The following is a 27,955-nucleotide window of genomic DNA, read 5'->3' on the forward strand; positions in this document are numbered from 1 at the left end:
CATCTGTTTATAATGGGGCTCATGTCATGGCCACCACCAATGCGGTATTTTGGGATCAGCACTGGAGATTGTGATGCAGCGTGCGCACGGAGCCAGGTACCCGCTCAGCGCGGAGCCGAAGCAACGCGCCGTGCGACACCGGTGTCTTTGTGCGATAACAGTCGAGGGGTCGCGGAAGAGCGCAGGAAGAAGCCAGAGTGAGGACGCCGTGCGGATGGCAGCAGCTTGTCGCTCGTGGATTCTCGTGGTCTCGTGGTGAGGTTGCGGGTTGTGGCGACATACATGGCAAGCGGCGCATCGACTACGCTCAAGACCGTTTGGCTCGCAAGGCTGGGTGAGCGTGTGCCTGCATAAGGCGCCCTGAAGATCCCAGATGGTCTTTGCACGCCACATCCTTGGCCAATGCCCCTTGCGCCCTGTTTCATCTTACTATTCGTGGCCAAGCGACCGGTGCTCAATTGGCACGACGAGCCAACAGGAGGCAACGTCTGCCGTCGGGCCAATCTGCGGTTTCATCGTTGGCCTGACTGGGGGAAGCATTCCTTCATCTCGTGCGGCGATTGATATTCGTGGACTTCCCGCCCGGCTCGTCCTCTTTCTGCCTCTCGATCCCTTCGTTCCCTTGCCGGTGAATCTCGTCATTCCTTTCCACACTCCTTTGGTTGCCAGAACACATTCGCTCTACATCGATATTGTCGCTCGCGACACATACACTCTTTCACTTGTGTATACGATTCACACCCGCCCCCCACCATTGGATCGATCGGAAGTCCTGGCGGCTGAGGAACTGACTTTGTCGATTGCAATAACTCGACTGCTGGACCCGACCGCATACGAACGATATCAACCCACGTACACTACCTCAACATGAAGTCCGTCGCCTCCCTTTCCGCCGCCGCGGCCCTGCTCGCTGGCTCCGCGGACGCTTTCTGGCGCATGCCATGTCACTCGCGCACTGCGCTCGCACGTCTTGACCCCATTGTCGACAAGGGCGTCGCCTCCAGCCACGGTCACGTCATCCACGGAGGAAGCAGTAAGTGCAAACAGATTCCACATTTCCGTTTGTCTTCAAGGTTGGATCGCATGATTTCTCCGCTAGGCCCGAACAGGCACCGCACAGGGAGCTCCCTTCTACTGCGAGATATGTCATGTTTCACGCCCTGGGAGAATACCTGAGGCAGCAATAGTATCAACGTCAAGCCACAGTGTACTAATGCTGGAACAGACTTCGGAAAGACCACCACCTACGACGACCTGAGGGAGTCTGACTGCACCTCGTGCGCGTTCAGCGATGACAAGTCTGCCTACTGGTAAGTTGTACTGGATTATATTTACGTCAGTCAATCATACTAATTATCCCAGGACTCCGTCCCTGCACTTCGTCCACGCAAATGGCGAGGTTGAGATCGTGCCACAGATCGGTGGTATGCTTGCATACTACATGCTCATCGGCGACAACATCAAGGCATTCCCCAAGGACTTCCAGATGCTCGCTGGTGACAGCCGCCTGCGCAACTTCACTGGCCCCGTCCCCGACCCGCCAACCTCGGCATGGGGCCCAGAGGACCTTACCCAAGAGTCACTTGGACAGAAGGCCCTCGGTTTCAACTGCATGAACTACGCGAGGAAGCCTGAGGGCTCGCGCTACCGCCACTTCATGCCCGACAAGGAGTTCTTGGACCAGAACTGCGCTGACGGCATCCGCGCCGAACTGTTCTTCGCATCGTGCTGGAACGGCAAGGACACCTCTTCCCCAGACCACAAGAGCCATGTGGCTTACCCGTCCAACATCGATGGCGGAGTCTGCCCTGAGGGCTTCGAGACGCGCCTGCCGTCCCTGTTTTACGAGACCATCTGGGCGACGAACAAGTTCATTGGCATAGACGGCCAATTCTCCTGGTCCAACGGTGACCCCACTGGTAAGATGATCTTTGCCCTGATACCGGTTTCCACTAACTAACAATGAATAGGTTACGGATACCACGGCGACTTCATGAACGGATGGAACGTAGACACACTGCAGGCTGCCGTCGACCAATGCACCAGCCTCTCCGGCCGCGTCGAGGACTGCCCCGTCTTCTCTGGCAGCCTCCAGAGCGAGGCCAAGATGGGCACTTGCGAGATCCAGAAGATGCCCGCCATCCTTGAGGCCGACGACTGTGCCGGCCCCGCTAAGGGTCTTTGCGGAAACGTTCCTGTCCAGTACGGCCCAGGCTACGCCAACCCTCTCAACCCCGGTTCCCCAGACAAGCCATCTGCTCCTCCCGTCATCTCCAGCGCCCCCGTTCCAACTCAGAGCTACGCACCAGCTCGCTCTGAGGGCCCCGGTGGTGTGTCAGTCTACAACGTTGCGCCCTCTCCCTCACCAAAGCCAGCGCCCGCCCCCAAGCCTGAACCCGCTCCTGCTCCCAAGCCCGTCGAGCTCCCCAACATCCCTGTTGTCGAGAAGCCCGCCCCTGCGCCTCCTGCCCCCATCGTCACCCCCGCGCCCGCCAAGCCCGAAGTCAACGCCGCCAACCCCGGCAAGATCATCGGCACATCCTCCTACACCTCCAACGGCATCGAGTACGTCGTTGCGATCGAGGAGGTCGAGGTCGTCGTCTACGTCACCGAAGACAACAACAAGATGCGCAACAAGAGACACGCGCACGCCAAGGCGCACGCAAGGAGGCACGCTGAGCGTCGCAACTAAGGAACGGAAATCCGACATGCATTTTTACGGTAGCTTTCAGATTAGCATCATCTTTATCATCCCTGACATCGTCCGTTTGGCGAAACGATGAGAATTGGATATATATATGTTCGAACTCAGCATTGTTTATCGGCATCGCTTATATATGTATGTGTGTGTTTTTCTCTACTTTGTGTGGGTACATAGGGAAGGTTAGCGCAAGCAACTTTTGCGAACGACTGTTTGGAGTGTGTGTATTTTCTTTGCGTTTCCCTTTTTTTTTTTCAATCTTGTTCTGAATACCAAAGTTACCATTTTTTTCCTTTCCTTTCCACTTGCTGCTGCTGTATGCGAAAGATGAAAGAAACCCAACTAGTTTGGAAGGCTGTGCCGGATCAAACTTTTTGGAGTCTTCTTTTTTTTCCTTGAAAGAAAAAACAACGGAGACGAAATTTTCACACATAGATATCCCTACATCAGCACAGGCGTCTTGTTCTCAACGAATGGAAAACGCGTTATGATCAATTGAGCTCGTTGGAAGTGTTGGTATGTCATGTCATGTCGTATGAGAAGTGAAAGTGACGATCGCAATTTCTTGTGGCGCTTGATCTACTGGGCGCGCAAGCGTCGTGACGAGTTCGGTGGCATGTCCGGCGTAGGATTCGGAAGGATGTGAGTGCTTAGAGGGTAGGCGCTATAGGTGACAGATTCGGTGAAGGCTCGGTGTCATGATGGGGGTTGGGTTGGCGCGTGTTGTGGTTTGCTGGATGTTTATAATGGTGAAGATGTAAGGCCGATAACGCGCAGGGAATCAATCTTGGAGATTTATACCTGGCCTTAGCGACGTGACGAGTACAAACCTGGGCAGCCTGCTCACATTGGCTGCTGAGCACATGAATATCGGAAATGCTGCTGTGGTTATTCCCGAGGTGTACACGAGGTGAAGAGATTGCGCACGTGGCTCTCCTGGCGATCATCTTCATCACCGAACGTCGAGTTGTGCTGGCATCGCAACGTCATCACTGCCATCACCATTGACATTTCTCTCGCTCATGGATCCAGGCGCCAAGGTGTTCACACGCCGGTGCATCATGCACAGCCGCATGCGCCCTTTGAAGTGGCGATACCTCAGGTCATCTATTCACAGGATTGGCTAGGTCCGGACGTCAGCCTCCCTCAACGTCTCGCGCCACAACACTATCTCAACTTACAGCTTTCCGGATGGCATTAGTCATTTTGCGAACGTATCGCACCTCTAGGTCTTGCATGTCTTTGGCAATTTTTCCACGTTTGCCTTTACTCCTCCGACCAATTGAGTTCAACGTCGAGCCATGACCCGACTGAGCATCCACAAGCACCAAGGGACAGATGTGTTTTCACTGCGCCCTTTGAATTTCTCAGTAATAGGCTACGATAATGTAGCGGTGATGCCTAGGGTGCTAAACGTGGATTAATCGTTGACGCAAGTGTTTTTTTAGGCAGCCTTGTTGTTCGCCGCGATGATATTTGACATCGTGCACAACCCAGAATTCACTTCGAGCATGTAGAAAAAATTGTTGTCACCGTGAGCTGCTCTTTCTTTCCCTTGTCTCAGTCATCAGCCTTTGCGCAAGCCAAACTTTCTCTAGAAGTTGCAGTCGCAAGCAAACGAACAATCCACTCCAGTAGTTAATCCCCTCACCCTACTCCCCCGCTACATTAAGTTTGCCTCTTACTCTTGTTGTTGATTCGACCCTAAAATCAACCATGGACAATCTACTACAGGGAAACGCCCCTCCTGGCGTCGGCGATGCGACCGCCAGCATTCCTGGATATGGCATGATAGCACAGGTCATGCTCGGAGCGTTCGGTGTGGATGTCGGCCAGATAGTCTCGATCTATCTCCTGCTCTTCGGCTTCTACCAGGGTGGTCTTATGTTATGGCACAAGGCTTGCGATTACTTCTTGTGAGTAGCCGTTTGTTCCACTACGAGATTTCCTGCTAATTCTTTACCCAGAAATAACGCCACCTCCACTGTGAGAATCGACGACAACGACATACTCTATAGTCAGTTCATGAGCTGGGTTTCCACACAACAGGTTACTGCGAACAGTCGTGACCTCAAGGCCTCTTCTTCCGTTCACGTTACATCATACGATGATTCGGACGATGAGGACGACGACGATTTGCTCAATGAGGAAGGCCTGTTTGACTACGAGAAGTGGTCTAGCGTCAAGCCCGTCCACTACGAACCGAACTTCGGCGTTGACAGGCTCTATCATAACGGCCACTGGATTCAGTTTGAGAAGGGAGAGAAGGAGAACAAGTACAACCATCGCTGGGAGTCGCATGTCGAGATCCGCTGCATTGGGCGTAGCACGCAGCCCATCAAGGATTTGCTCGCCGACATCAAAGAGCTTTCGCGCAGGAAGAAAACCAACAATACGTGGATCTACCGTCCAGACACGCGCAGCGAGGGATACTGGACTTGTCAAGCTGTACGTCCATCCCGGCCTATGAGCACTGTCTCACTCGACATGGAACAAAAGAAGCAAATTGTGCAAGATGTGAACGAGTACCTTCACCCTGTTACAGCCCAATGGTATGCTGCCCGAGGTATCCCCCATCGTCGAGGCTATCTCTTCCACGGCCAGCCCGGTACCGGCAAAACATCTTTGTCTTTTGCTCTAGCCGGTATTTTCGGGCTAGGCATCTACTGTGCTTCACTCAGCGATGACGATATTTCAGAGTCTCGGCTTTCTGCTCTTTTCGATGCACTTCCTACACGCTGTCTCGTTCTTCTAGAGGACATCGACTCTGCCGGTGTTCGTCGCGACGAGTCCTCTGATGATACAGATTCCGATGATGAGTCAGACTCAGAGTCAGAGAAGAGCGAGCGAAATAGCAAATCACTACTTGGGCGACTGACCCAACGCACACGCGCGTCAGAGGCTGTGGAGAAGAAGACTGAAAAGAAGGGGAATATCAAGGAGAAGGGAAAGAAGGGAAAGGGCAACATCAGTTTGGCTGGCCTCTTGAACGTCATTGATGGTGCCGCATCTGCTGAAGTAAGTTCGACCAACTGCATCACGCAGCAGCATTCTCTAACAATTCACAGGGACGAGTGTTGATCATGACCACCAACTATCCGGAGAAGTTAGACTCAGCTCTGATACGGCCTGGACGAGTCGATCTCCAGACCAAGTTCACGCTCGCCACTCACGAGCAGATCCGCGCCATTTTTACCCGCATGTACAGTACCGACAACGATGTGAAGAAGAAGCAGAAGAAGGAGGGCGACGGCGAGCATGCCTGCAAAGACTGCACACACTGTTCGACTAAGCACGGCACGTCATCTTCAATTGCTGTCGAGCTGGCACCCGAGAAACTCGCAGAACTCGCGGAGAAATTCGCCCAAGAGCTTCCTGATGTTACGCTTTCGCCTGCTGAGATCCAGGGCTATCTTTTGAAGAAGAAAACTGATCCGGACGGAGCGGTTGCGGGGGCTAAGGAGTGGAAGGACAAGGTATTGGAGGCGAAGAAGAAGGGTAAGAAGGTGGTTGATTAGGATCAAATGTGATGAGTGCATCGTTCGATTCTTGTGCGATAGATAGCATTGCCTGAGCTGCTCGTACATATTTGTGTAGACTAAAAGATTATAATGTTACGTTTTGAAGGCTGTTCATGGCGTCCATGTTCTCTACGCGTTGATGGTATGTGGAATGACCCATGAGTCAATATCTGGACCCATAGCTGGATGAGCTAAATCTCCTCTCGTATCTTGATAAAGTAGAATTTGAATGGCAATCTCCACTCTGGGAGTTACCGCTTGGCACGGGGTGCCTGAAAGAACGAAGCACTTTGTCTTAGTCGTAGCGGAGTAAAGATTGACGTCGGCGTCTCTACAATGGAATAAGATCTCTACAAGATGCAAACAAGACCAAATAACTGAAGTTCTGGATACGATACTATTTTAGGATTTTTCGCAATTAACGTTTCCCGAGATGGGTTTCCATGACTCGCCAGCGCCTATCCACTCTGTCTCGTCACATTCAGCCGCACTTCCGAAGGCCGTCCCGCAGCTGCCTAGGCCATTGCGCCTCATTCAGCCCCCACACCAGCGGCAGGATTTCCCAGGCAAAATGCCCTCGTGCAGTAGGGCGACAGAAAACATGGAGCGGGTTTCAAACAGCACGAATCAGAGTCGGTGTTCGCCTATAAGCGCCACCACGCCGCACGCCATGCCAAGTGAAGGACCGAGAGGAGAACGCCTGACCTTCGTAGGCGTGTATGAGATGGCACTCATACGTGGTCAGGCTTCCTAGACGCTCGATTGCGGTGGTGCCTTGTTCCTTAAGGACGACATTCGCCACATCCTTTGTTGTTGCTGAGTATTCTCGGAGGCGGACGATCACCGTCACAAAGAACACGGCTTCGTATCGGGTATCCTACGAGTATCGTCTGTGAGCAGTCACGGCGCATGAATCCTAAGCTCAGGGCGGTCAAAAGAGACGGAAAATACTCATAACAGCTTGGAGTCGAAGCTGAGACGACCACTTTTGGCGTGCACGACGAGTACTGCATTGCGACGGATTCAGTCTTTCATCAAGCCTCTTCAGATCGCTATCGGCTCATACCTGGACAAAACTCCATAGCCGTCCCAGAAGCCCTTGATACTAAAAGCACCAACATGAGGTTCTTCCAGGCAGTGCCGCCCCTACTGGCTGCGGCTGCGGCTCAAAGTCTATCATCGATTGGAAATGTCGAGCCAACGCTCACACAAACGATATCCGGACCTATCCAGACCGATCGAGAATGTGCTCAAGTGTCAAGTTCTATCGCCGACTCGGATGCGTCCACACCAGGTGTACCGGCAGAGTTGGCGATGGCTTGTCTCAAATCAGTACCGATATCTCAAACGGACGCCTCAAAAACTATCGAGGCGTTAAAGAAAATGATACAATTCCAGTCAACTATATCGTACCTCAAGAACCCGCCTAAGGGGTGGCCGCATGAGAAAGTAGACTTGCTGGCCGGTCTGGACGACATTGGCAACAAAGTGAAGAGCTACCAAAATGAGTACGACTTTGAAGCCGATATTGCGAGCCTGCTGGCCAAAGCCCACGATGGCCATCTAGCTTTCAACGGGATGGCATACGCAGGCGCCTTCCGATGGCGGAGAAGCGGCCAGATTGCACTTGTTTCCGCATCACAAGATGGAAAAGAGATACCAAAGGTTTGGGCACTCGGCGACTTCAACAGGACCAACCCAAAATTCCAGCCGTCTTCGGTGACTCGAATCAACGACCAAGAGATTGGCCAATTTCTGGTGGAAGCAACGAAGACAAACGCATATCACGATCCGGACACGCAATACAACAACCAGTTCTTCCTGCAGCCGGCTGACAGCTTTGGGTCGTTTATCAACCCCCGATTCTATCCGGGACCTAGCACGAGCATAACGTATGAGAACGGAACTACGAGGAACTATACGAACTTGGCGGTTGTGACGGATCCTGAGACATGGAGGAACGTCTCCAATGGCACCGCGTTCTATGAGAACTTCGTGTCAGTGGAATCGCAGGAGTTGAGTAAGCGCGACGTGAACACTGTACCATACCATCTCGAAAACCCACGCGAGTCCGACCTACTGGGTGCGGATGCAGTTTCTCGGAGCACGCTTCCATTGTCCTATCCAGATCCATCCGTCTCATCGAAGAGATCAGATGTCATGATTGCGGGCTACTTTATCAACACTGCACAAGGCCAGGTCGGCGTGTTGGCCGTACAGGATTACATTTCCGACGAAGAAGGCAATCCCAAAGATTTCCAGCGTGTGGTTGAGGACTTCATATCCGAGGCGAAGTCGCGCAAAGCCAAGGTCATTATAGATACACGAACGAATGGCGGAGGAAGGGTCATGTCTGGATACGACATGTACCTTCAATTTTTCCCATCTCAAAAGCCCCAGACTCAGTCTCGATGGCGAGGGCATCGAGCCAGTGAGTTATTCGGGAATAGGATATCATCACTTCTCACGATCAGCTCGGTTAACGCTGGCTTGTTCATTTCGCCCTTCAGCAACGATGCATGGCTAAATTCGGAGCTTGAAGATGTGCCCGACTGGAACGCCTTGTACCCTCCAAACAGGTTCAACGACGACAACTTCACCACGCTGCTGAAGTACAACCTTTCAGATCCTCTGCAGACGTCCGACACGCAAGGCATAGTTGTAACTGGTTATGGCAGTAGGGCCAATTTCAAGGACGATCCCTTCCGCGCTGAGGACATCGTCATCCTAACCGATGGCATCTGCGCCAGCACATGCTCCATCTTCCTCGAACTCATGGTACAGCAATCCGGTGTCCGCACTATTGCTGTTGGTGGTCGCCCACAGCTCGGTCCTATGGCTGCCGTCGGAGGAACAAAAGGCACACTTGTCATTGATGCGTTTCAACTCCAAGACTTCTCCAGAGTAGTCATGATAAACTACGCCCAGAGCACACAGGAAGTAGCTGATTGGGCCGAGTTCCTGCCGACCGCATTCGGTATCGCAGCGCAGTCTGCGGGCATCAACTTCCAGGATAACATCCGCGCTGGACTGGAGAAAGATGGCATCCCAACGCAGTTCTTGAATGACACTGCGAGCTGTCGGATCTGGTACGAGCCTCAGATGTATCTCAATGTGACGCAACTGTGGGAGAAGACTGCAGCGGTGGCGTTTGGCAACAATGGTGGTTTGGATGAGGGTCAATGTGTCACCGGAAGTGTGACGAGTAGAGAACAACAGACTGGGAGAGGCGAAGGCAACCCAACGGGTGATGGCAACACAAATGGAGGTGACAAGGAAGATGCTGGCGCTGGATTGAGGCCGACATTGTCAGCCGTGTTGGCTGGTGGGGTTGTTGTTCTAGTCAGTCTTGTGATCGTGTAGTGTTAGCGGGCGTGATAATTTTACACCCAACGCATTTTCTACTGACAACCATGACTTCTTGCTCAGATTTAGAATGTGCCACAAGACACGTTATCGGCCGATCGCGGTAGCGTCCGCTTTTGTTGATTAAGATCTGGACGTTTGAGGACCATTTGTCAGTTGTATATTGATCATACAAGCTTCTTAAAGAAGGAAGTGGGTATCGGCGAGCTAAACCTAGGCACCAAGCTAGGAGTTTGCTTGCATGTCCTGATCCGTGCCGTGATTTCTGAACGCCTGCTCATTATTCCCTCCACGCCCGTGCCCACTTCGGCCACCACGATTAGGAGTATATGCGTTGTGGTGTTGACCCCCACCCCGCATACCATTCCCATATCCTCGTCCACGTGGCGCCGAGTTCTGATAGCTCTGACCGACTTGCGATGGCGTCAAATGATATTGCCCACGTTGTGCATGTCCATGCTGACCTCGGTAGCCTTGTCCAGGCGTATGTTGTCCTCGCCCACCAGGTGTATACCCTCCTCCACCTCGCTGGCCGAACTGCTGTGGTGCAGGATCGCGTCTCCAATACCTCTGAAATGCATCCCTTCCTATCGCCTGATTCGTCGACTCCATGCTTCTCAGCGTCAATGGGCCAGCCTTGCCTTCCCTAACCAACACGACTGCACGATTCGGGCGTTTGTGTCTCTTCATGGCAGCCGTCAACATTTGAAGTAAGGCTGCCAATTTGCGAAGACTCTCCTGGTTATTATTCTCCCACGCCTTGATTCGTTTCGTTGCGTCTTCGTTTCGGATCCTGTTGACGACGCCAGTGTCCGGTACATATGAACCTGTATACAGTAGTGAGGTGCGGCCAAACCAAAGCTGGTCTTGACAGGTCACAGGCGTGAACTCGTCCCGAGCTCGCTGCGTCTTGAGCTCAACCATCTGCGCTGTAGGTACGATATGCCCCTTCTGCAAGACGCGAATGGGCAAATTGTACCTGAAGGTTGGCCGCTGTGCGACACCTCCACTGACCACCGCCTCCCTCTCCGACTCGGTCAGGAAGTCAGAAGCAGCACCGTCGTCGTACGCATCTGCCTCAAATCTGCACACTACGTTCAACGGGCCCAGTGGGTAACGGATAGCACGGTAGTGACTCGTGGCATCTTCCATGCCCTCTGCGGGTGTGGTGAAAAACTTTTCGAAATTACTCCCATAACCCTCTGCGTTGTGATGTCTCCACCACCTCGATTCGTTCCGCACGATGACAAGCGTGTCGAAAATGGTGTAAAGGTCAAGTCTAAACGGACCATTCGCTTTGCCTTGGACGAATTCTAGCAGAACACGCAGATTGTTGCGATCGCAGATAACGTCCGTGGACATAAAATTATAGTTGGGGTTCATGGTAGACATGGCGGCGAACATTGGCCCATAAGGTGTTCGAGGCTGGCGTACGTAATTGTAATCGGAGTACTGAAACCCGGTGTCCGGATCGAGGGTATGGGGTATCGTGCGTGGTGCCCATTTGCCTGGGGCGCCTGGAACAAATATGGTGTTTTGATCTGTCGAGTCTTGCCAGTTGTATGAGCAGACCAGCTCTGGATCTTGGTCCCATGTGACACCCTCAGCCACAGGCGCTATGGTGTCTGCTTCAATGAGCTGAAGTACATCACCCGTATCTCTTGCGATCTTTTGATCAAAGCGCTCCTTCTTTTTCTTTTGCTTCGCCGTCATGTCGGGTAGGATACTAGGAATACCAGCCACCCCAGCTATTGGCTCCGCAGCAACACTTTCCTCCGCCAGGGCCTCTGCTTGTGGTATTGTAGAAGCATTATTGGTTTCAGTGCTGCTAGTCTGATGCTGAAGGGCCTGCCAATTAGAGCCCTGTAGCGCAAGCGCAATCTTGGCCTCAAAAGACATAGCTGCTGGCGAAATGTTATCCATCGCACCCGTTTCGGTTGGCTGTGGAACTGCAGTGACAGGTACTGGCTTTTCAGGCACAGAACTGACAGGCCGTTCATGAACTTTTGGCCGCTTTCTCCCACGCTGTCTTATACTGCTCGGAGATGTCTCACTAAAGGCTTCGCGCGAAAGTAAGTACATGTAACAGTCTGTGGAGCCAGGTCAAACTGACCGCGCATGAAGAGTATTCCTGGCCTGAGCCTGCGCCAGGTCGCAGTTTGTCTGAAAAGCTTTATGTCGGCTGCGGACGGAGTGCAATTGTCTGATTGTGAAGGATTGCTTATGACGCTAGTACTGTTGCGGATCTGGTCGCGTAAACGATTTGGCGAGATGATACTGTGGGCTTGACAGCCTCTTTGAAGCACGACCTGGAGACAATCGAATAAGGCACGTTTAGATGCCACGTCCAGAAGTACGCAGCAGGCGATAACGACCAAGAATGAGATGGGTGCGCAGAGGGCGCGTTTGAGAGACGGCGCGCCACAAAGAGGCGAAAGGAGTTTCGCTAGCGCGATGACACCATTGGTCAGTTAAGTGTGAGGCCATGACCATCAATTCTGCGAAAGTGAATATATCTCCTTGAATAATCATCAAATATGGACAATAGAGTAGCTGGAAAATAACTAGTCGTATGACAAATACAGTGCTAGCGATCGACATCATACATGGTAAGCATGCACCTATGCACTACGCCTCCACAGTAGCGCATCATCAACGGAAGTCGAACGCGGTGGTTCCTGAATCCAAGAGGTCCTGGAATTACTTACATCCTCGAGAGACTGTGTCTGCTCGACCGTTACATTGTAATCAGTCTGACAGTGGATGCCACGCATACTGATACTGCCCACACTATCATCATCGTCCAGTGCATCCCTCAATCCTCGTTTCGGTATCTGAAACGATTGGACCTGTGCATGTTGTGGTCCGTGTTTTCCAGAGTGTAGATGCGACTGCGAGCGCGGAGCCTTATTCGATGAGCTTTGGAGTTTCTCCTCGGGATACATGTCATTCTGGGGTTTTCCTTGCGCGAGACGAACTATGAGCGAGGCCATGGACATTTCGATGTTGAGTTTGACGATATAGACGACTGGGTGGATTTGGATGTATACGACTTGATTCTTGAGGAACATGAAGCCAACCAGGATTGCCTAAACATGCAAGATTAATACAAAGATAGCGAACGATCGGACAATGTCAGTGACTTACATCCATAGCAATGGAGAGAACCATGAGCTTTGCATTGAAGCTGACAAGCGGCTGATACTTTGTCAAGCCATTCCCCTCCACGAGCCTCTGTTTGACCGTCTGGAGGAAATACCAGTTCAGCCCAGCATCGACAATGAGAATGAGCACTTTTGAGACCTTGTCCCAAACGTCGTTGATCTTGACAAACGTCTCCGAGACTGGCGGAACAGTATGCGCCGGGAGCCAAATGATAAAGACTGCGATATTGATGATCGTGATGACAGCCACAGTTCCCCACTTCAGTCTGGTGACGGTACTTCGGTGCTCGGCAATTAAGGCGATGCGGTTAATTATTATCTGCATTAAGAGCTGGATTTCAAAAACCCAGAAAAATAGAATGAAGAAGAGTACCGGTAAGCTAAGACGTCGTCAGAACGTATAGTACCAGGACATGGAGCAGTACTCACCTAGGACCCAACTTGTCGTTCAAAAACAGCCAGGCAATGATCGCAATGCCTAGATTCGCTGCCACCTCACCCCAGATCATGTAAATATACACGGACTTCAAAGGATTTCGATTCCGCCGAGTCTGCTTGATGGCCTCCCATACCGTCAAGATCCCAAAGCCAATTGTAAACCCCGCAGCAAGAGCTGCGATCTGAAAGTCTTGAATCGAAGCAGACATCTTGACGAGAAGAGCATGCACTGTGTATACGGGCCGATGAGAAGTGAAAGATATCCGGGGAAGAGGGTTTTACGAGGGATTCCTGCAACCTTAAGCCTTGTATAGGGGACCGATCTACACCTACTGATATACCCAGATACTCGCGTGCTCGCAACCAAGCCACTCCATAGTCAAACCCCTGCAGCGAAACCCATTCAATCGGCTATTGGCTCATGTGCGTCACCATTCATTACACTCATCCAGTCGCGGAAGCGGCTCAGATGATCAAGGTCATATTCATTCGTGTTTCAACGGCTTGTGGTGCGAAAAGAGGCGCTCAAAGCCCCGGTGACGCATGCCCGGTGTGTTGGGATCCTCCGGGGCGCGCCGTGCTAGACAGGCTATATCTTTTGTAAAGACCCTTCCCGAGTTCTCATGGAATGGGTGATTTGCAAAGGACCGATTAGTGACCTTGGGAATTCGGTAACTGGCTCTGCAAGAAGTCGATACTACGGCAAGAAACCCGTGTAACGAAGAGAACGTGTGTTGTCCGAATTGGGCTGTAGATCCTACATACTCCACCATAATATGGGATTGACCACGAGGGTATGATGCGTTATAGTGCTATGTAGAGAAAGGCGAAGAAAAGGATCTTCGAATTCCTTCTCGCTTGCTAGCGTCGATCATCCAGAGACACTCCACCTCCAACATGGCTTGCCTTCCTGTTACGGCTGTTGTCTGCGTTCCATCTCCACGAGAACCGGAAGTTACTCCGGAGATCATGCACCTCATGTATTGCGTGCAGTCTACGAGCCGTCTCGCAATGCTTTCACTGCGTGTAGAGGGTGAAGGCGCAGAACACGCCCGGCGTCTACCGACATCTCCAAGCCCCTCCAAGAAACGTCGAACACTTGAATTCTGCCAGTGCTAATGCTAATTTCACGACTCTGCCTCGACTTTGACCGGACACGTCGTTGACGAGGCCCGTTGCATCCCATACAAATTTGATCGACCGGCCAAACCAGGCGAACCAGAACAAAGCTCCGCGGAACACCAACTGCATTCAACTAAGACAATCAATTGTTGTCGCGACAGAAGATCTTGAGACTGCAGACTTGTTCGTGTTCATATAACAAGGCATAAATTTCCGATGGTTACGAGACGCCAATGGCCAAACGCGACTGGATACATATGAAGTCACTCGAAACCTGGTCTTGTTGGCAACATTAAAAATGTCAGATGCATTGCATTATGTCACACGGTCTATGAAGCGAGTTGACACTACTAACAGGTGGCTATACTGTCTCGATCCATATTTGATGAAACGTACAGATGGTTTCGCTGAAATCGTCTCGAGGACTCAATCTAGCTTCCGTCGCATGATGACAGACCCAAATATTCCACCTGAACACACTGCCGTACTCTCGTGCCATCCATTTTCCAAAAGGCCAACGGTATGAATGAGATCCTACCTCTATCCTTCCACCTTTTCACTCCTCAGGGTACTCGATGTCGATATGCACCCCAAGCCCCTTGAGCAAAACATGATCTACAATCAGCGCTCCAGCGCCTTCCCGAATCATGTCCACAACAACCTCAATGGCGTCTTCCAAGACCTTGTTCGTGGGCAAAACACCCGGCAGCCTTGCCTTCAGTAGACTGCCAGCCTCCTGCGTCGATGCCGCCGACATCAACACGTAACCCACGACGAAAGGAAGCTCACTCTCCTTGGTAATGTAGTCAGAGCCAAACAGTTTGATGAGATCTTGGCGGCAATTGTCCTTGACAAAGCGCAGCAAACGCCAGCACTGCCGGTGTAAACGAAGGTAGTCGAAGAGAATCTCGCTCACCTCTGCTTGGATAACGTAGTGGATGATTTTGAGAACTTTGGTAACAGGCAAGTTGGTGGTCGTCTTTGTTGTATCTTTGTTGATATCTTCAACATGGCCTTGCTCGTTCAACTTGAATTCCCACGTCGCATGGTCCAGAATCTTCTGCACGTCATCTGCACGCAGGTCCGTCTGTCCTTGACCATCACAGTAACGACCTTTGAAGGCCTGATGGACTAGACCAAGTTCTCTCAGTCCCTTGAGTCCCCCTTTGGAATGGATGAGGCCCTTCTTCTTACGCGTCGATTTGGGAAGATTAAAAGCAGATGCGCCCATGGCAAGTTCATATCGCTCCAAGCAGTCGTCTGCAGATTCTGGTGCATCGCCGAGGAAGAAGGTCTTCGCATCCTGTGGCGCGGCCATGACCTCGAAATCCTTCCACATTGCTTCCCGCGGCGTGCCTCTTCTCATCGCATTGTAGAGATGCGCACACGACATGATCGAGTCCCAGGCATTGACTAAGACGATGCTGATCTCATGGAAGCGCATCTGAGCATAGTACTTCCAAACACCGCACATCCATGGATGTCTCCGATACAGGAAAAACGGCCCGGTGGTGTCGTGTTGTTTCATGCGTATTGCGGTACTCAGTTGCTGATCTTCGTGGCACCAAAATTGCAAGGTGTCAACGAATTGCTGGACTGCCATGTCATTCTCTTTCGGCCATGTTGCTAGCTCGATGCCTTCGTGGAATTTGAGTTCTTCCTCGATGTTGGCCTGCACAAAATGAGTTGCATCACTCATCCGCCTGAAGCCTTCATCAACTCTGTCGTCAAGTATGTGCTGAATGTCAAGAAAGAGGGTTGCAGCGAATGCGAGTGGGAGTGTGACCTCTTTCGTCTCGAACATTGTGCGAAGGCCACGACTCAACTCGTCTTCCACTGGAGGTCGAGAAGCATCTGCTTTCGTAGTGTGGCAATAGTAGAAGAACTCTGGAAGCATCTCGAGGAGAATTTCCTTGTCTTCCGCAAACAATTCACGGAGGCTTTTACTGTTGCGATCAGATTGTGGGACGTATTCTTGGGTGCCTCGCCTCATGTCCGGGAAAGGATTACGCCTCAGGTCGTTACAAAAGGCAGTGAGTAGTTGATGAGCTGACCAGAAAATTATGTTCGCGATGTTGAATACCTTCACGTTCATTTCGTCCCCAGGCTGATCTCTGTGTGATTCCGAAGTTCCAGCTGCACTGCATTCGGCGTTGTACCATAATTCCAGCATGCAAATTTCTCCACCGTGCTTTGAGAATATGCTTTTCATGTCGTCTGCCATTGACCGAGCCAGATCTACGGCGGTGTTGGTAGTGATAGCTGCTGCAACAAGGTCTTCAGCACACATTTTATACCGAGACCAGGCCGTCGAGACTTCCGCGCGAAGCTTGTGGAGGTCATGCAGAAGCAGGAGGAGGGCAAATGAACTCTCCTCAAAGTCTGTAGGTCGCTCAGCCATGTAGATAGGCCCAGAACTTGCAGCATGACTTGGTATGATGTCTGGGGCCTGTTCGAGGGCTTCGGAAGGCTCTTCTAAGTCAAGTTGCTCGAAAAGATTGAATACCTCCGCTGATATCTCAGGCGTGTTGCGCTCCGTTGGTAGCAGTGGTTCGAGGATATGGCGCAACTTTCTCAGCATATTGAGGAAGAGGGTGTTCTGACTTTGGGCCATGCGCTCCTCTCCAGAGTCGCCCGGGTCTTCGGGTATGTTTTCTTTATAAGTTTGTCGAATCCTAATGCTAACTTCGATGATATCTGCAAGCTTGGCTGGTACAATGATAGGTGGAGCTTGTTTGGCGACGAATTCACCAAGTATCAACCACTCTTTGAGAGCCACCGTATAAGTTTGAGGTCCAACGTAGGGATTGGGGGCCTTTATTGCACCTATCCCCTTACTTGCGACATATCCATGCTTCTTTGCCGTGGATGCCAGCCATTGTGCAATTTGATCCCTTGTCACCTTTAGCATTGAGTTGTACCCAGGTAGCTTCGACGACTACGGCTTTCTTACATGTGGTTCTTGTATCTCTGATATGAACTCAGAAGATTCTTTGGGAGACCAGGCATGTTAGGCAAAGTGAGAAAGCTGTACACCGACTTGTGCTCAATTGACGATGCGCTTTCGATTACCTAGGCTGACGTATTTGACTGCAACTGGAGTATTGGAAGAATGTGGTTGGAACAATGTCTTTGGAACACGAGAGCCGTTGGCCCAGATGGAAGATAGAACAATTGTTTGTTGCTTCCACCCAGACCTTTTCGAAAGAAGTAGCGACAGCAAATCTTCACCATGGCAATTTCCCGCTCCCCCACGCCCCAAGCCATCTCACTCACTCGCATGTTGACTGTGTCAGACAGGCGACGTTGTACTGCGGCATCCTGCATGCGCATAGGTAGTCATCATGACCAACGAAGCGGTGGGTAAAGAACCTAGCTATGCTGAGCAATAAAATTAGCCAATGCAGTGCGACATGAACGAAAGAGCATCATCAACACCATGAGGAAGTGACCTCCGAACGATCCCAAGAACCGCGCTAAACCAAATCCAGCCTCGAACAGCTTCCATGAATGACGTCCCAACCACACATGCAACCTCCAATCCCAAATACCCCAAACGACCGAATACCTCACAATAATACCTCACTACTTTCGCCAAATTCTAAAGATACAGACATGATCTGATGAGCCGGCAGCACTCTTCCCCTCCCGTCCGCATCCGTTTCGCTCGAAACACGCCTGACACTTCTGGCAGCGGAGAATTTGGAAGGCATAAACCGCCCATCCAATCAACGAGGAAGAGACGACGTCGATCATCCAATCAGCACATGTAGCAAGCTGTCGATCATCAAAACAAGTATTTGCAAGTCCCGAACTCGATGGACAGAACGTGTGAGCGCGCATGAACGCATTGCTCGAGGATAACAAATGTGGTTCCTGAGGAGGGCATTAAGATGCGTGCTGGCAGCCTTGCAAAGTCAAACAACCTAACGAATGATTGCTTTTCGACGATTTTGCAATGTCGATTGGAATGGAAAAGAGACAGCTTCTCGAACCACCTGTCAACGACACACAAGCGCCTCTCCTACTCGGCCTGGGTGGGACGTTACTCGCTCTATGCATACTGCTTCTGTGTGCGAGATTCTGGTCAAGGCGGTATCACCTGCGCGCAGATGACTGGGCTGTGTTGAGCGGAACTGTATATTCACCCCATCCCCTCACCTCCATTATACTAACTTGAAGATAGTTGCTCGCCACAATCCTCTACGCAATCCAATGCATAGCCGTACACCACGGCTTCGGGCGGCGCACCGCATTCGTCTCCTCCGAAGACCGATCTACCACGCTCTTCCTGATCTTCGTGCACCAGGTCGTGTGGTACTGGGCCATTGCGCTCGTCAAGCTGTCCGTCACCTTCCTGCTGCTGCGCCTGAAATCCTCATTCCGCTGGAACATTTTCTTCTACGGCATCGCGGGCCTGTTGATCGTAACCGTCATCACGCAGACCCTGTTTCCATTCTTGCAGTGCCGGCCGTACAGCGTGTATTGGCAGCCGGAGCTCGCGTTCAGCCCAGAAGGGGTGCAGTGCTTTCCAAAGGAGGTCATCAATGCGAACATCATCGCGTATAGCACGATCCACGTGGTCACGGATGTCATATTCTCGTTGGCGCCAGGAGCGTTCATTATCCGGAAGTTGACGCGGCCGAAGAGTGAGAAGGTGTTTCTCAGCATACTCATGGGCCTGGGGATGTTTGCGTCGACGTTTGCGATTGTGCGGACGGTGGGGCTGAGCACTTTCTACTCCTCTGGGAACGACTTCTTCAGGGGCAATGTCATGCCGACGCTGTGGGCTAATCTGGAATTGTTGGTTGCGCTGATTGCGGCGACGATTCCGACGCTGCGGAGTGTTGTGCATCGCGGGCTTTTCAGATTAGCAGGGTTCTTCTACGAGGAGGAGAACGAGACACATGTTAGGAACAAATTGGTGGCTTTCGGGTTCTTGAAGGAGGAAGAAGCTTATGGAAGTGGGGGAAGTTGCAAATCGGAGAGGAAGGCGTCAAAGCCGGATATCGAGGTTGGAACGATTGGGAGTATGGGCAAGGCGAAGAGGAAAGACGAGTTTGGAGAGACTGTTGTTGTTGAGGAAAAAGAGATCGTCATGGTAGTGGGAACTGCGTCAAAAGAGGATACAAAGGCTTAAAAGATAGGAATGATGATTGCGCACACCGAAAAGGACACAAGGCTGCAAAGGTGTCGTTGCCAAACGCTTTCATGTCTATTGTGCTAAACAAAAACTCGCTTCCAACGCTATTCATGCAGTCTCGTGGATGTCGTAAATCTCATCAGCCAAGTTGAAGTCTGGCTTACTATGCGCGCAGCATTCCTGGGTGTGGAGAAGGCGAGCGCCCGCGTAGTGCTGGCGAGCTGGGTCGCAACATTGGGCTCGCAGCAGCACTCGCAGCATCCAGGCTGAGCTTGCTGATAGCGTCAAGGTTGCCCTGGACATCTTCCTCGCTCAAGTCGAGCATCAGACGAAGCTCGTTGGCCCTTGAGCTGCTCTCCCAAGCCCACGATGAGCTGCTCCTTGCTGGAGCTGCCGGGGACGTCGTAGTAGTACCAGTGGTATCCTATATCCTCTAGCCTGTGGGGCTCTGCCGGTGTGGTAATCCTCGCTTGTACATGTCGGACGTCCATGCCGAAGACGCCTGATATGGTGGGTGCAGAGCCAATGCCTCCCAAGCTTGCATCTGCCCGAGCGCGAATGGACTTGGGCACCTTTGCGTCGTTCTCGAGGGGCGTTTCGTTGAGACGGTTCGATGCGCCTGCGTCGTGAAGCTTTGCGCGCTTGAAGGAGGCGTTCTTGAGCTCGGTAATGCCTAGCACAACGTAGAGTGGCTTGCCCGCCTTGACCTGCTCCGATATCCACGTCCGCGCTTCAGGGTCGTTGCAGACCGCTTGGAAGGCTTGTGCCTTGGATTGACTCGTGCGCTGGATCATCTGCTCAGCCCTGACCGTCAAAAGGTTTGGCTGTCTGAATATCCTTCCCAGATCGAACTTGGCTCCATAGTTTGTGATGAATCGTCCTTCGCTGTCGACGGAGAAGACATCCTTGTAGCGAAGATTGGATGTGGTAGTCGTTGAGATCGTCGACTTCTTCGTGTGCGGCCTGCGAGTAGAAGCAATCACGCTCCGGGTGCAGGGGATGTGTGAGGAGCTGGCCGACGGTGAGGAGGTCCGATGGCAGAGGTTTTGGTAGAAGGCCGTGCTGCACCATTGCCACGTGTTCTAGAGGCTCTTGGAGTGTAGATTGTAAGATAGATCAACTGGAGCTTGATGAGGCTCTGTTTCCGTGTCGCAATCTAGGGGCACGTAGGACTGGGAGGAGCAGCAAAGGTGGTGAGAGTCCATGAGGCTAAGTTGCCCTGCGCTATGCACGAATCAGACGGCCGCATCTGCATGTGTGCGCAGCTCCTTCCATCTTGTTTGCATCTTGGCGAAACCGACTAGTTTAACATATACATTCGAGCTACGGCCGTGGTATTGGAGGATGCAGGGGACCTGAGCGCGATATAGAGTGTCAGGAATGCATCCACATGAAAAGTCGCATTGGGGTAGGTCCTGCCCCATCACGTGTTCACGCGGAGGAACGAAATTCCTTGGCGCTTCTCCGGGCAGCGAGCTGCTAGCCTACCCGCATGCAAAAGAGGTGCATCTGGATTCTGTTCCACGAAAACGCCCGAGAGCCGCAAGCGTAGCCCACCGAGGAAGCCAGTCTAGACATCCGAAGCTGCCGGCGTCGTGCAGACGGTTTGATTCACCATCTCCGCCGCGAAGCTCCATTATGTGAGCACCTTACTCCCCAAATACGCAGACAGTGCAGCGGAACCCACGAGCTGAAGTGCGCCGCGGGGTAGCTCCTCCATCTCCAGGATTGCGCTGGAATTCTCGGGGCTATTGCCATTGCTTCCTAGTACCAAAGCTCCACCACGACTGCGTGCGACAACTGAAGCGACGAAGAGCCAGCACCGCAGCCGGTTGCCATACTCCGCAGGGAAGAGCACTGGATAATGCCTCTCATACCTCGTAACAAGCCTTCCCGGTCCCGACAATACAGTCTAAGCCACCAAGAACCATTTAGTCAGTCGTTGGTCAGGCCTCACAAAGCGTCGAAGCGGTTGCAACTGGTGTATGCATCCCGGCACTGCGGGGCTATGCGGAAGCCACATTCGCGGTTGCCAGCATAGCTCTTCTGAGATGTGTTTGTCACCAAGGTAATCGCTGACAATGCATGGCGCATACGATGGCATGTGCCGCGGGAACAGCGTCTAAGCTCGGCGCGTATAGAACTGGGAGGTATGAATGTTGCGTGGCGTTTTATGCATCATTGCAGCAAAGTCGGATTCATATTGCTTTTCAGCGTGGAAAATAACGCGTGGAGGTGTAGGAGAAGAAGAAAGGCAGGGAAAAGGATGCGTTCACGCGTCGCATCGGCGAACAGAGCCCCGCGACACCATAGTGGGCTGTCAACGTCACAAGCTCGCCGGCCATACCAGAATCCACTAAAGCCCCCGTTGTTGGGCTAGGATAACAGCGGAGACTATTTTATCAGCCCGCAATTCTTCGCGATCGGCCTATCATGTCTAGATGCATGACGTATCAAGACATAAACAGAAGACCCAGCACGAGCGCCCCTCACTAACCAGAAGGATACGTCAAGCCTCACCATTTTCTGCCAAATACTACTTGAACCCCTCCTGCCCCTCTGTTTCCGTCCCAATTCACTTCACACTCTAAACCCAAGCTCAATTGCACTTTATTATACCCCAAACTCAATCCCCTTTTCAATCCAACACAAACCGTCACAATGCCCATCCAAGTTCCCCAGTCCACCGAGCTCAAGGACCTCTTCAGCCTGAAGGGCAAGGTCGTCATTGTCACTGGTGCCTCTGGCGAGACCGGTATTGGCACCGAGGCTGCCCGTGGATGCGCTGAGTTCGGCGCTGATGTTGCCAGTCAGTACAGCTCCAGCGCAAAGTTCTGTGACCCAACGCTGACATGTACACTATCTAGTCACCTACAACTCGCGCTCATCCGGAGCTGAGAAGAATGCCAAGGAGATGAGCGAGAAGTACGGCGTCAAGGTCAAGGCCTACAAGTGCCAGGTCGGCGACTACTCGTCGTGCGAGAAGCTCATCAAGGACGTCGTAGCCGACTTCGGCAAGGTCGATGTCTTCATTGCCAACGCCGGCAAGACGGCCGACAACGGTATCCTCGACGCTACTGTTGAGCAGTGGAACGAGGTCATCGAGACCGATCTCACTGGAACCTTCAACTGCGCGCGTGCCGTTGGTCTTCACTTCCGCGAGCGCAAGACTGGCTCCCTCGTTATCACTGCCTCCATGTCTGGCCACATTGCCAACTTCCCCCAGGAGCAGGCCTCGTACAACGTTGCAAAGGCTGGCTGCATTCACTTGGCCAAGTCGCTTGCCAATGAGTGGAGGGACTTCGCCCGTGTCAACTCCGTCTCCCCCGGATACATTGACACTGGTCTTTCCGACTTCGTTCCCCAGGACATCCAGAAGCTGTGGCACTCCATGATCCCCATGGGTCGTGATGCCAAGGCAACTGAGCTCAAGGGCGCTTACGTCTACTTCGCCTCTGACGCATCTTCGTACTGCACTGTAAGTTCTTCTACGCGCCTTTTAGGGTTAAAGCTAACGGACACAGGGATCTGATCTCCTCATTGACGGCGGTTACACCGTCCGATAAGCGCATCGCCCAGTGTGAACGACGCAGACGAACGATACATTACGAACAAGCATGGGAGTTATGCTGAAGCAACTCTATCTTCCCTGTAGCTATTACCGTTATGATATGAACAAACGTCTTTGATCATCGACCCTCCAGTGATGTATTCATGCTACATGTGCGCCAATTGTAATACAAGCTAGAACTGAGCTTTGGAGAATAAAAAGCTTATTACTGAATCATCCAAGGTCCTCGGCATCATGTTCAAGATGATGCAACTTTTTGGCTAATGTGATAGCTGCGGAAAGAGCTCCCGCAACGCGCATGCAGCAGCCCCGCACTGACGCGAACACGCACCCGCCGAACCGCGGCATCTCGACTTAGCTCTCCACCATCACCTCCAGACACTTGAGACGCGACGCAGCCATGCTTCCACCAACTTCCCAAGTATCACAATGGCGATTCCAGCACCCAAGACAGTTGTGTCGCTTTCCTCTGTAGAAGCACCGCAAAAGAAGGAGACCTTTGGCAATCTGGGCCCCTGGGCGGAACCTTCGTGTATGTACACCAGATATGCGCTTTGACTGCTGCTAATACTTTCCCAGGGTACAGCTCCCTCGCGTCACCATACTACAATGAATCCCACAAGAAGTTGCGCAATGCGCTAAGGTCGTACATTGACGAGAACATCAAACCGTATATGCTGGAGTGGGAAGCGAACGGTGAAGCACCAGTCGAAGAACGCATGAAATGGGCCAAAACAGGCTTCCCATTTGGCGATGTTCCAGAGCCATATAGGCCAAAAGACGTACCAGGCCCCGCCGGCATACCGGTTGGAGAAATGGACATCTTCCATCTCCTCATTTCTACCGACGAAGGAAGCCGGATTGAGGGCGGTGTCGGTACAGCTCTGGCTGGCGCAAGTGTGATTGGCGCACCGCCAATCATACACCACGGTACCGAGGAGCAAAAGAAGAAGTGGCTGCCAGGCCTCTTTGATTGGGAGACCAGCTTCTGTTTGGGCATCACTGAGCCGAGTGGCGGCGTGCGTATATCTTGACTTACATTTAAGAGCTGAAGCTAATTCGGTATCAGTCAGACGTAGCCAATATTCTCACCACCGCCAATAAATCCCCGGACGGCAAGTCTTATATCATCAATGGTTACAAGAAATGGATCACGGGCATGCCTTGGGCAACACACATGACCACCGCCGTTCGCACCGGCTCGCCCGACTCTGGCGCCCGAGGTCTTTCCGTCATCGTGATCCCAACGAATTCCTCAGGCCTGACATGGCGTCGCATCGAGAACAGTGGGCAAAAAGCCGGCGGCGCATCATTCGTCGAACTCGACAACGTTTCGGTTCCTGTCGAGAATCTACTAGGCAAGGAGAACGAGGGATTCAAGATTATCATGACGAACTTCAACAAGGAGCGCTTCATCATGTCCATTGGTTGCAACCGTAAAGCCCGTACCTGTCTCAGTGAAAGCTTCGACTACGCATCCAAACGCCACACCTTCGGCAAGCCTATCCTCTCCAACCAAATCATAGCTCACAAACTCGCCACTATTGGCAGATACGTCGAGTCTCACTGGGCATGGCTCGAGCAGCTTGCATACCACATTCAGCAATCTCCTGCTGGATGGCAGGATCCTGAAATAGCTGGGCAGATCGCGCTTGCCAAAGTCCATGGGGGCCGCATTACAGAGATGGCGAACCGCGAAGCTCAGCAGATTTTTGGAGGCGCTGGATATCAGAAGGGTGGGCCTGGAGCCATTGTGGAGCAAATGAGTAGGGACCTCAGAATGATGGTCGTGGGAGGCGGGAGTGAAGAGATCATTGCGGACTTGGCAGTCAGGCAAGAGATGGGTATGGCACGGAGGAGGGGCTGGAAGCTGTAAGCAAAAGAGAGTGATGAAGATGGTCTGATGTGGTGGCTCGGTACGTAATAGATGTTACGCTTGTCACCTGCTCATCTCACTTCATGTGAACAGCAACACGGACGGCTTGTTCCGTCTTAGCTGTGCTTGGCATACGGAGTAAGATTCAATTTGATCGACCTTGCATGATGATCCCCGCCGCCAGCCAGCATCATGCCTACAACGGCGCTTTTGCAAACACGGGATCATCTCCATCAGGAGGGTTACACTGCATTGTCCCATGAGGGTGGATGCAGGTACGATGCAGCTGTCAGATTATGTCTTCCGTCGAAGGGCTAAAGGAGGGCGATCTGCTCTCCATGTGTTCTTCCTGACCTGCTGAGATCTTCAGGTTGAGAGATGGAGCCGTTAAGAACCGCTGTTGGGCGATGGATCCTGGCCCTTGTTGTCACCGTATCTTTGACCCTAGCCGCCCCCTTTGAACCCATTGATTCATGGCGCGTCACTTCATCTGCTGACATCGTGGGGGATCTCACGAGGTTATCACTACCTGGCATCGATACTTCATCATGGCACCATCTCAAGGCCTCAAAGGGTACACTCATGGCCACCCTCATCGCGAACGGTGTCCACACAGAAAACGATCTCTTCTACTCGACAAACTTGCAGAATATAGATGCAGCCCAGTTCCGTCTCCCATGGTACTATCGCACAGAAATCAAATCTGAAGTTGCTATCGAGGGTAACTACTGGTACACCCTTCGAACCAACGGCATCAGCTCGCGTGCTGAGATCTATCTGAATGGCAATCGTGTTGCAGACAAGAACACTCAGGCTGGAGCATACGGTGGCTTGGAATACGATGTTACTGACACCTTGCACGTTAACAAAACAAACGTCTTATTGATCAAAGTGTATCCAACCGACTACAACCGCGACTTTGCACTAGGCTTCGTGGACTGGAATCCGTATCCGCCGGATAATGGAACGGGTATTTGGAGAGATGTCGAGTTGAAGAAATCGGGACAGGTCGGGTTGAGTACACCACGTGTGACGACTATGCTCAGCGGCGACATCACGGTTTATGTGGACGTCAAGAATCTCGCGAAGAATGCATCTGCTATCGGCGCTCTGCAATGCTACATGTACGACCCCGATGGTCAGAAGATTGGTGAGCCAGAAATTGCATTTGACCTCAAACCCAGAGCGCAAGAAGAGCTCAAAGTCAACGCCACGGTGCCCAACCCGCAAAGCTGGTGGCCAAAGCAATGGGGAAACCAACCACTTTACAGTGTCCAGTGCAACGCAACAATCCAAGGAGAAAACCAAACCTCCGATACCACAACCACCAAATTCGGTATCCGCACAGTCACCTCCACCCTAAACACCATATACAACGACACCACCTTCTTCATCAACGCCCAGCCCTTCCAAGTCCTCGGTGCCGGCTACACCTCCGACATATTCCTGCGCTTCGACGAATCCAAACTCCGCACCCAATTCGAATCCACCCTCGCCATGGGCCTCAACACAATCCGCCTCGAAGGCAAGCAAGAACATCCGCGTCTGTACGCACTCGCAGATGAAATGGGCCTCATGCTCCTCTCCGGCTGGGAATGCTGCGACAAATGGGAAGGCTGGAGTTACAACGACGAGGGCTCGGGGGAGAAATGGTCGGACGCAGACTATACCATTGCGAATCTTTCCATGCGCCATGAAGCGGGCATGATGCAAGCACACCCAAGCATCCTAGGCTTTTTGGTCGGCAGTGACTTTTGGCCTGATGACCGCGCTACACAAATCTATGTTGATGCACTCAGAGACATGAACTGGGATACACCTATCCTCGCATCGGCATCCCAGCGCGGCGCCCCTGATGCCCTGGGCAACGGCGGCATGAAAATGGACGGCCCGTACGACTGGGTGCCGCCGAATTACTGGTATGATGGCGAGCAGCGACTTGGTGCGGCGGGCGGGTTTGGATCAGAACTCGGTGCTGGGGTGGGTACACCCGAGATCAACAGCCTGACGAAATTCCTATCTACCGAGGACATGGAGGATTTGTGGAAAGACCCGAATAAGGGGTTATACCACATGAGCACCAACGTGTCGAGTTTCTACACGCGCCAGATATACAATGATGCGCTGTGGGCGCGGTATGGGGAGCCGACGTGTTTGGCGGATTATTTGATCAAGGCACAGATGATGGATTATGAAGCGACCAGGGCACAGTTCGAGGCGTATCTGTCGAGGTGGAATAGGGATTCGGAACGACCAGCGACCGGCGCGATTTATTGGATGTTGAATAATGCGTGGCCGAGCTTGCATTGGAATCTGTTTGACTACTACATGCGGCCTGCGGGGGCGTATTTTGGGATGAAGAGCGCGGTGGGGAAGGGGAAGCATGTTCTGTACGACTATCAGGAGAGCGCGGTGTATCTTGTTGATCGTCAACTCGCCTCTGGCAACACACTCAACAGCACTGTGGATGTCGAAGTCATCGATCTCTACGGCCGCATTTTGTATCAGAAAAGTGTTCAAGCAAAAGCGCAGCCAAACGCCGCCGTCAAGGTTGCCACGATCGGAAGTCTGGCAAACGCAACAGACGTCAACCTTCTACGCCTGCAACTCAAGAATGGAGACAACGTCCTGGACACGAACACGTACTGGCTCGCGCCCACACTCGACGAGATGGATTGGGACAACTCAACTTGGTACCATACGCCCGTCACCACGTACTCGAACTTCACCGCGCTCGCCAAAATGGCTAAGGCGGATCTCAATGTTACCTTTGACGGCAAGAAAGTTAGGCTTGTGAACAAGAGCGATGTGCCCGCAGTGTTTGTTAGGATGAATTTGGTAGATGGGGAAGGGCAGGATGTGTTGCCGGTGAAGTGGAGTGAAAATTACGTTACTCTTTGGCCTGGGGAGGATATGGAGGTGCGCGTGGAGTATGAGGGGCATGGAGCGAGGGTGGAAGTTGATGGGCGGAATATCGCGAGGCGGACTGTTGAAATGAGTGTGTAGTAAAATGGGGAGAGACAGGGATTCTTCGTAGGAAAGTATTTCTCAAA

General features: G+C 52.2%; 12 protein-coding genes across 12 annotated transcripts; 9 read left to right on the plus strand and 3 right to left on the minus strand.

The window, feature by feature from the left end:
• The first annotated feature begins 784 nt into the window (after positions 1–784).
• Positions 785–2,991, plus strand: SNOG_15478 (hypothetical protein). The gene is made up of 4 exons (XM_001805573.1): positions 785–1,033; positions 1,226–1,310; positions 1,363–1,919; positions 1,971–2,991. The coding sequence occupies exons 1-4, from the start codon at positions 868–870 to the stop codon at positions 2,690–2,692; spliced, it is 1,530 nt and encodes a 509-aa protein (XP_001805625.1). The 5' UTR covers positions 785–867; the 3' UTR covers positions 2,693–2,991.
• A 233-nt stretch (positions 2,992–3,224) lies between these two features.
• On the plus strand, positions 3,225–3,615 carry SNOG_15479 (hypothetical protein; the record flags this gene model as incomplete). The annotated part of the gene is made up of 2 exons (XM_001805574.1): positions 3,225–3,343; positions 3,513–3,615. 2 exons carry the CDS (start codon positions 3,225–3,227, stop codon positions 3,613–3,615), a joined length of 222 nt encoding a protein of 73 aa, XP_001805626.1.
• Positions 3,616–4,417: 802 nt separating this feature from the next.
• Positions 4,418–6,219, plus strand: SNOG_15480 (hypothetical protein; the record flags this gene model as incomplete). Its single annotated transcript, XM_001805575.1, has 3 exons — positions 4,418–4,617; positions 4,669–5,719; positions 5,770–6,219. The coding sequence occupies 3 exons, from the start codon at positions 4,418–4,420 to the stop codon at positions 6,217–6,219; spliced, it is 1,701 nt and encodes a 566-aa protein (XP_001805627.1).
• Positions 6,220–7,605: 1,386 nt separating this feature from the next.
• Positions 7,606–9,585, plus strand: SNOG_15481 (hypothetical protein; the record flags this gene model as incomplete). Its single annotated transcript, XM_001805576.1, has 1 exon — positions 7,606–9,585. The coding sequence occupies one exon, from the start codon at positions 7,606–7,608 to the stop codon at positions 9,583–9,585; it is 1,980 nt and encodes a 659-aa protein (XP_001805628.1).
• Positions 9,586–10,013: 428 nt separating this feature from the next.
• SNOG_15483 (hypothetical protein) lies at positions 10,014–13,399 on the minus strand (the record flags this gene model as incomplete). The annotated part of the gene is made up of 6 exons (XM_001805577.1): positions 10,014–10,125; positions 10,157–11,529; positions 11,643–11,770; positions 12,293–12,677; positions 12,736–13,018; positions 13,182–13,399. 6 exons carry the CDS (start codon positions 13,397–13,399, stop codon positions 10,014–10,016), a joined length of 2,499 nt encoding a protein of 832 aa, XP_001805629.1.
• Positions 13,400–14,868: 1,469 nt separating this feature from the next.
• Positions 14,869–17,223, minus strand: SNOG_15484 (hypothetical protein; the record flags this gene model as incomplete). The annotated part of the gene is made up of 1 exon (XM_001805578.1): positions 14,869–17,223. One exon carries the CDS (start codon positions 17,221–17,223, stop codon positions 14,869–14,871), a length of 2,355 nt encoding a protein of 784 aa, XP_001805630.1.
• A 433-nt stretch (positions 17,224–17,656) lies between these two features.
• SNOG_15485 (hypothetical protein) lies at positions 17,657–17,890 on the plus strand (the record flags this gene model as incomplete). The annotated part of the gene is made up of 2 exons (XM_001805579.1): positions 17,657–17,671; positions 17,804–17,890. The coding sequence occupies 2 exons, from the start codon at positions 17,657–17,659 to the stop codon at positions 17,888–17,890; spliced, it is 102 nt and encodes a 33-aa protein (XP_001805631.1).
• Positions 17,891–18,270: 380 nt separating this feature from the next.
• SNOG_15486 (hypothetical protein) lies at positions 18,271–19,523 on the plus strand (the record flags this gene model as incomplete). The annotated part of the gene is made up of 2 exons (XM_001805580.1): positions 18,271–18,349; positions 18,536–19,523. 2 exons carry the CDS (start codon positions 18,271–18,273, stop codon positions 19,450–19,452), a joined length of 996 nt encoding a protein of 331 aa, XP_001805632.1. The 3' UTR covers positions 19,453–19,523.
• A 40-nt stretch (positions 19,524–19,563) lies between these two features.
• Positions 19,564–20,526, minus strand: SNOG_15487 (hypothetical protein; the record flags this gene model as incomplete). The annotated part of the gene is made up of 3 exons (XM_001805581.1): positions 19,564–19,721; positions 19,757–20,418; positions 20,441–20,526. The coding sequence occupies 3 exons, from the start codon at positions 20,524–20,526 to the stop codon at positions 19,564–19,566; spliced, it is 906 nt and encodes a 301-aa protein (XP_001805633.1).
• A 1,518-nt stretch (positions 20,527–22,044) lies between these two features.
• SNOG_15488 (mannitol dehydrogenase) lies at positions 22,045–23,144 on the plus strand. The gene is made up of 3 exons (XM_001805582.1): positions 22,045–22,264; positions 22,323–22,933; positions 22,980–23,144. Exons 1-3 carry the CDS (start codon positions 22,117–22,119, stop codon positions 23,019–23,021), a joined length of 801 nt encoding a protein of 266 aa, XP_001805634.1. The 5' UTR covers positions 22,045–22,116; the 3' UTR covers positions 23,022–23,144.
• Positions 23,145–23,455: 311 nt separating this feature from the next.
• Positions 23,456–25,119, plus strand: SNOG_15489 (hypothetical protein; the record flags this gene model as incomplete). The annotated part of the gene is made up of 3 exons (XM_001805583.1): positions 23,456–23,558; positions 23,606–24,045; positions 24,096–25,119. 3 exons carry the CDS (start codon positions 23,456–23,458, stop codon positions 24,900–24,902), a joined length of 1,350 nt encoding a protein of 449 aa, XP_001805635.1. The 3' UTR covers positions 24,903–25,119.
• Positions 25,120–25,484: 365 nt separating this feature from the next.
• On the plus strand, positions 25,485–27,908 carry SNOG_15490 (hypothetical protein; the record flags this gene model as incomplete). The annotated part of the gene is made up of 1 exon (XM_001805584.1): positions 25,485–27,908. One exon carries the CDS (start codon positions 25,485–25,487, stop codon positions 27,906–27,908), a length of 2,424 nt encoding a protein of 807 aa, XP_001805636.1.
• Positions 27,909–27,955: the final 47 nt, after the last annotated feature.

Source organism: Parastagonospora nodorum (assembly GCF_000146915.1).
Source record: "Parastagonospora nodorum SN15 chromosome Unknown scaffold_38, whole genome shotgun sequence".
NCBI classification, from domain to species: Eukaryota; Fungi; Ascomycota; class Dothideomycetes; order Pleosporales; family Phaeosphaeriaceae; genus Parastagonospora; species Parastagonospora nodorum.

Coding starts and splice junctions, on each gene's coding strand:
- SNOG_15478 (XM_001805573.1), top strand. CDS start 868: ATGAAGTCCGTCGCCTCCCTTTCCGCCGCCGCGGCCCTGCTCGCTGGC. Junction 1,311..1,362: donor GATGACAAGTCTGCCTACTG/GTAAGTTGTACT, acceptor TAATTATCCCAG/GACTCCGTCCCTGCACTTCG. Junction 1,920..1,970: donor GTCCAACGGTGACCCCACTG/GTAAGATGATCT, acceptor AACAATGAATAG/GTTACGGATACCACGGCGAC.
- SNOG_15488 (XM_001805582.1), top strand. CDS start 22,117: ATGCCCATCCAAGTTCCCCAGTCCACCGAGCTCAAGGACCTCTTCAGC. Junction 22,265..22,322: donor GTTCGGCGCTGATGTTGCCA/GTCAGTACAGCT, acceptor TACACTATCTAG/TCACCTACAACTCGCGCTCA. Junction 22,934..22,979: donor ACGCATCTTCGTACTGCACT/GTAAGTTCTTCT, acceptor TAACGGACACAG/GGATCTGATCTCCTCATTGA.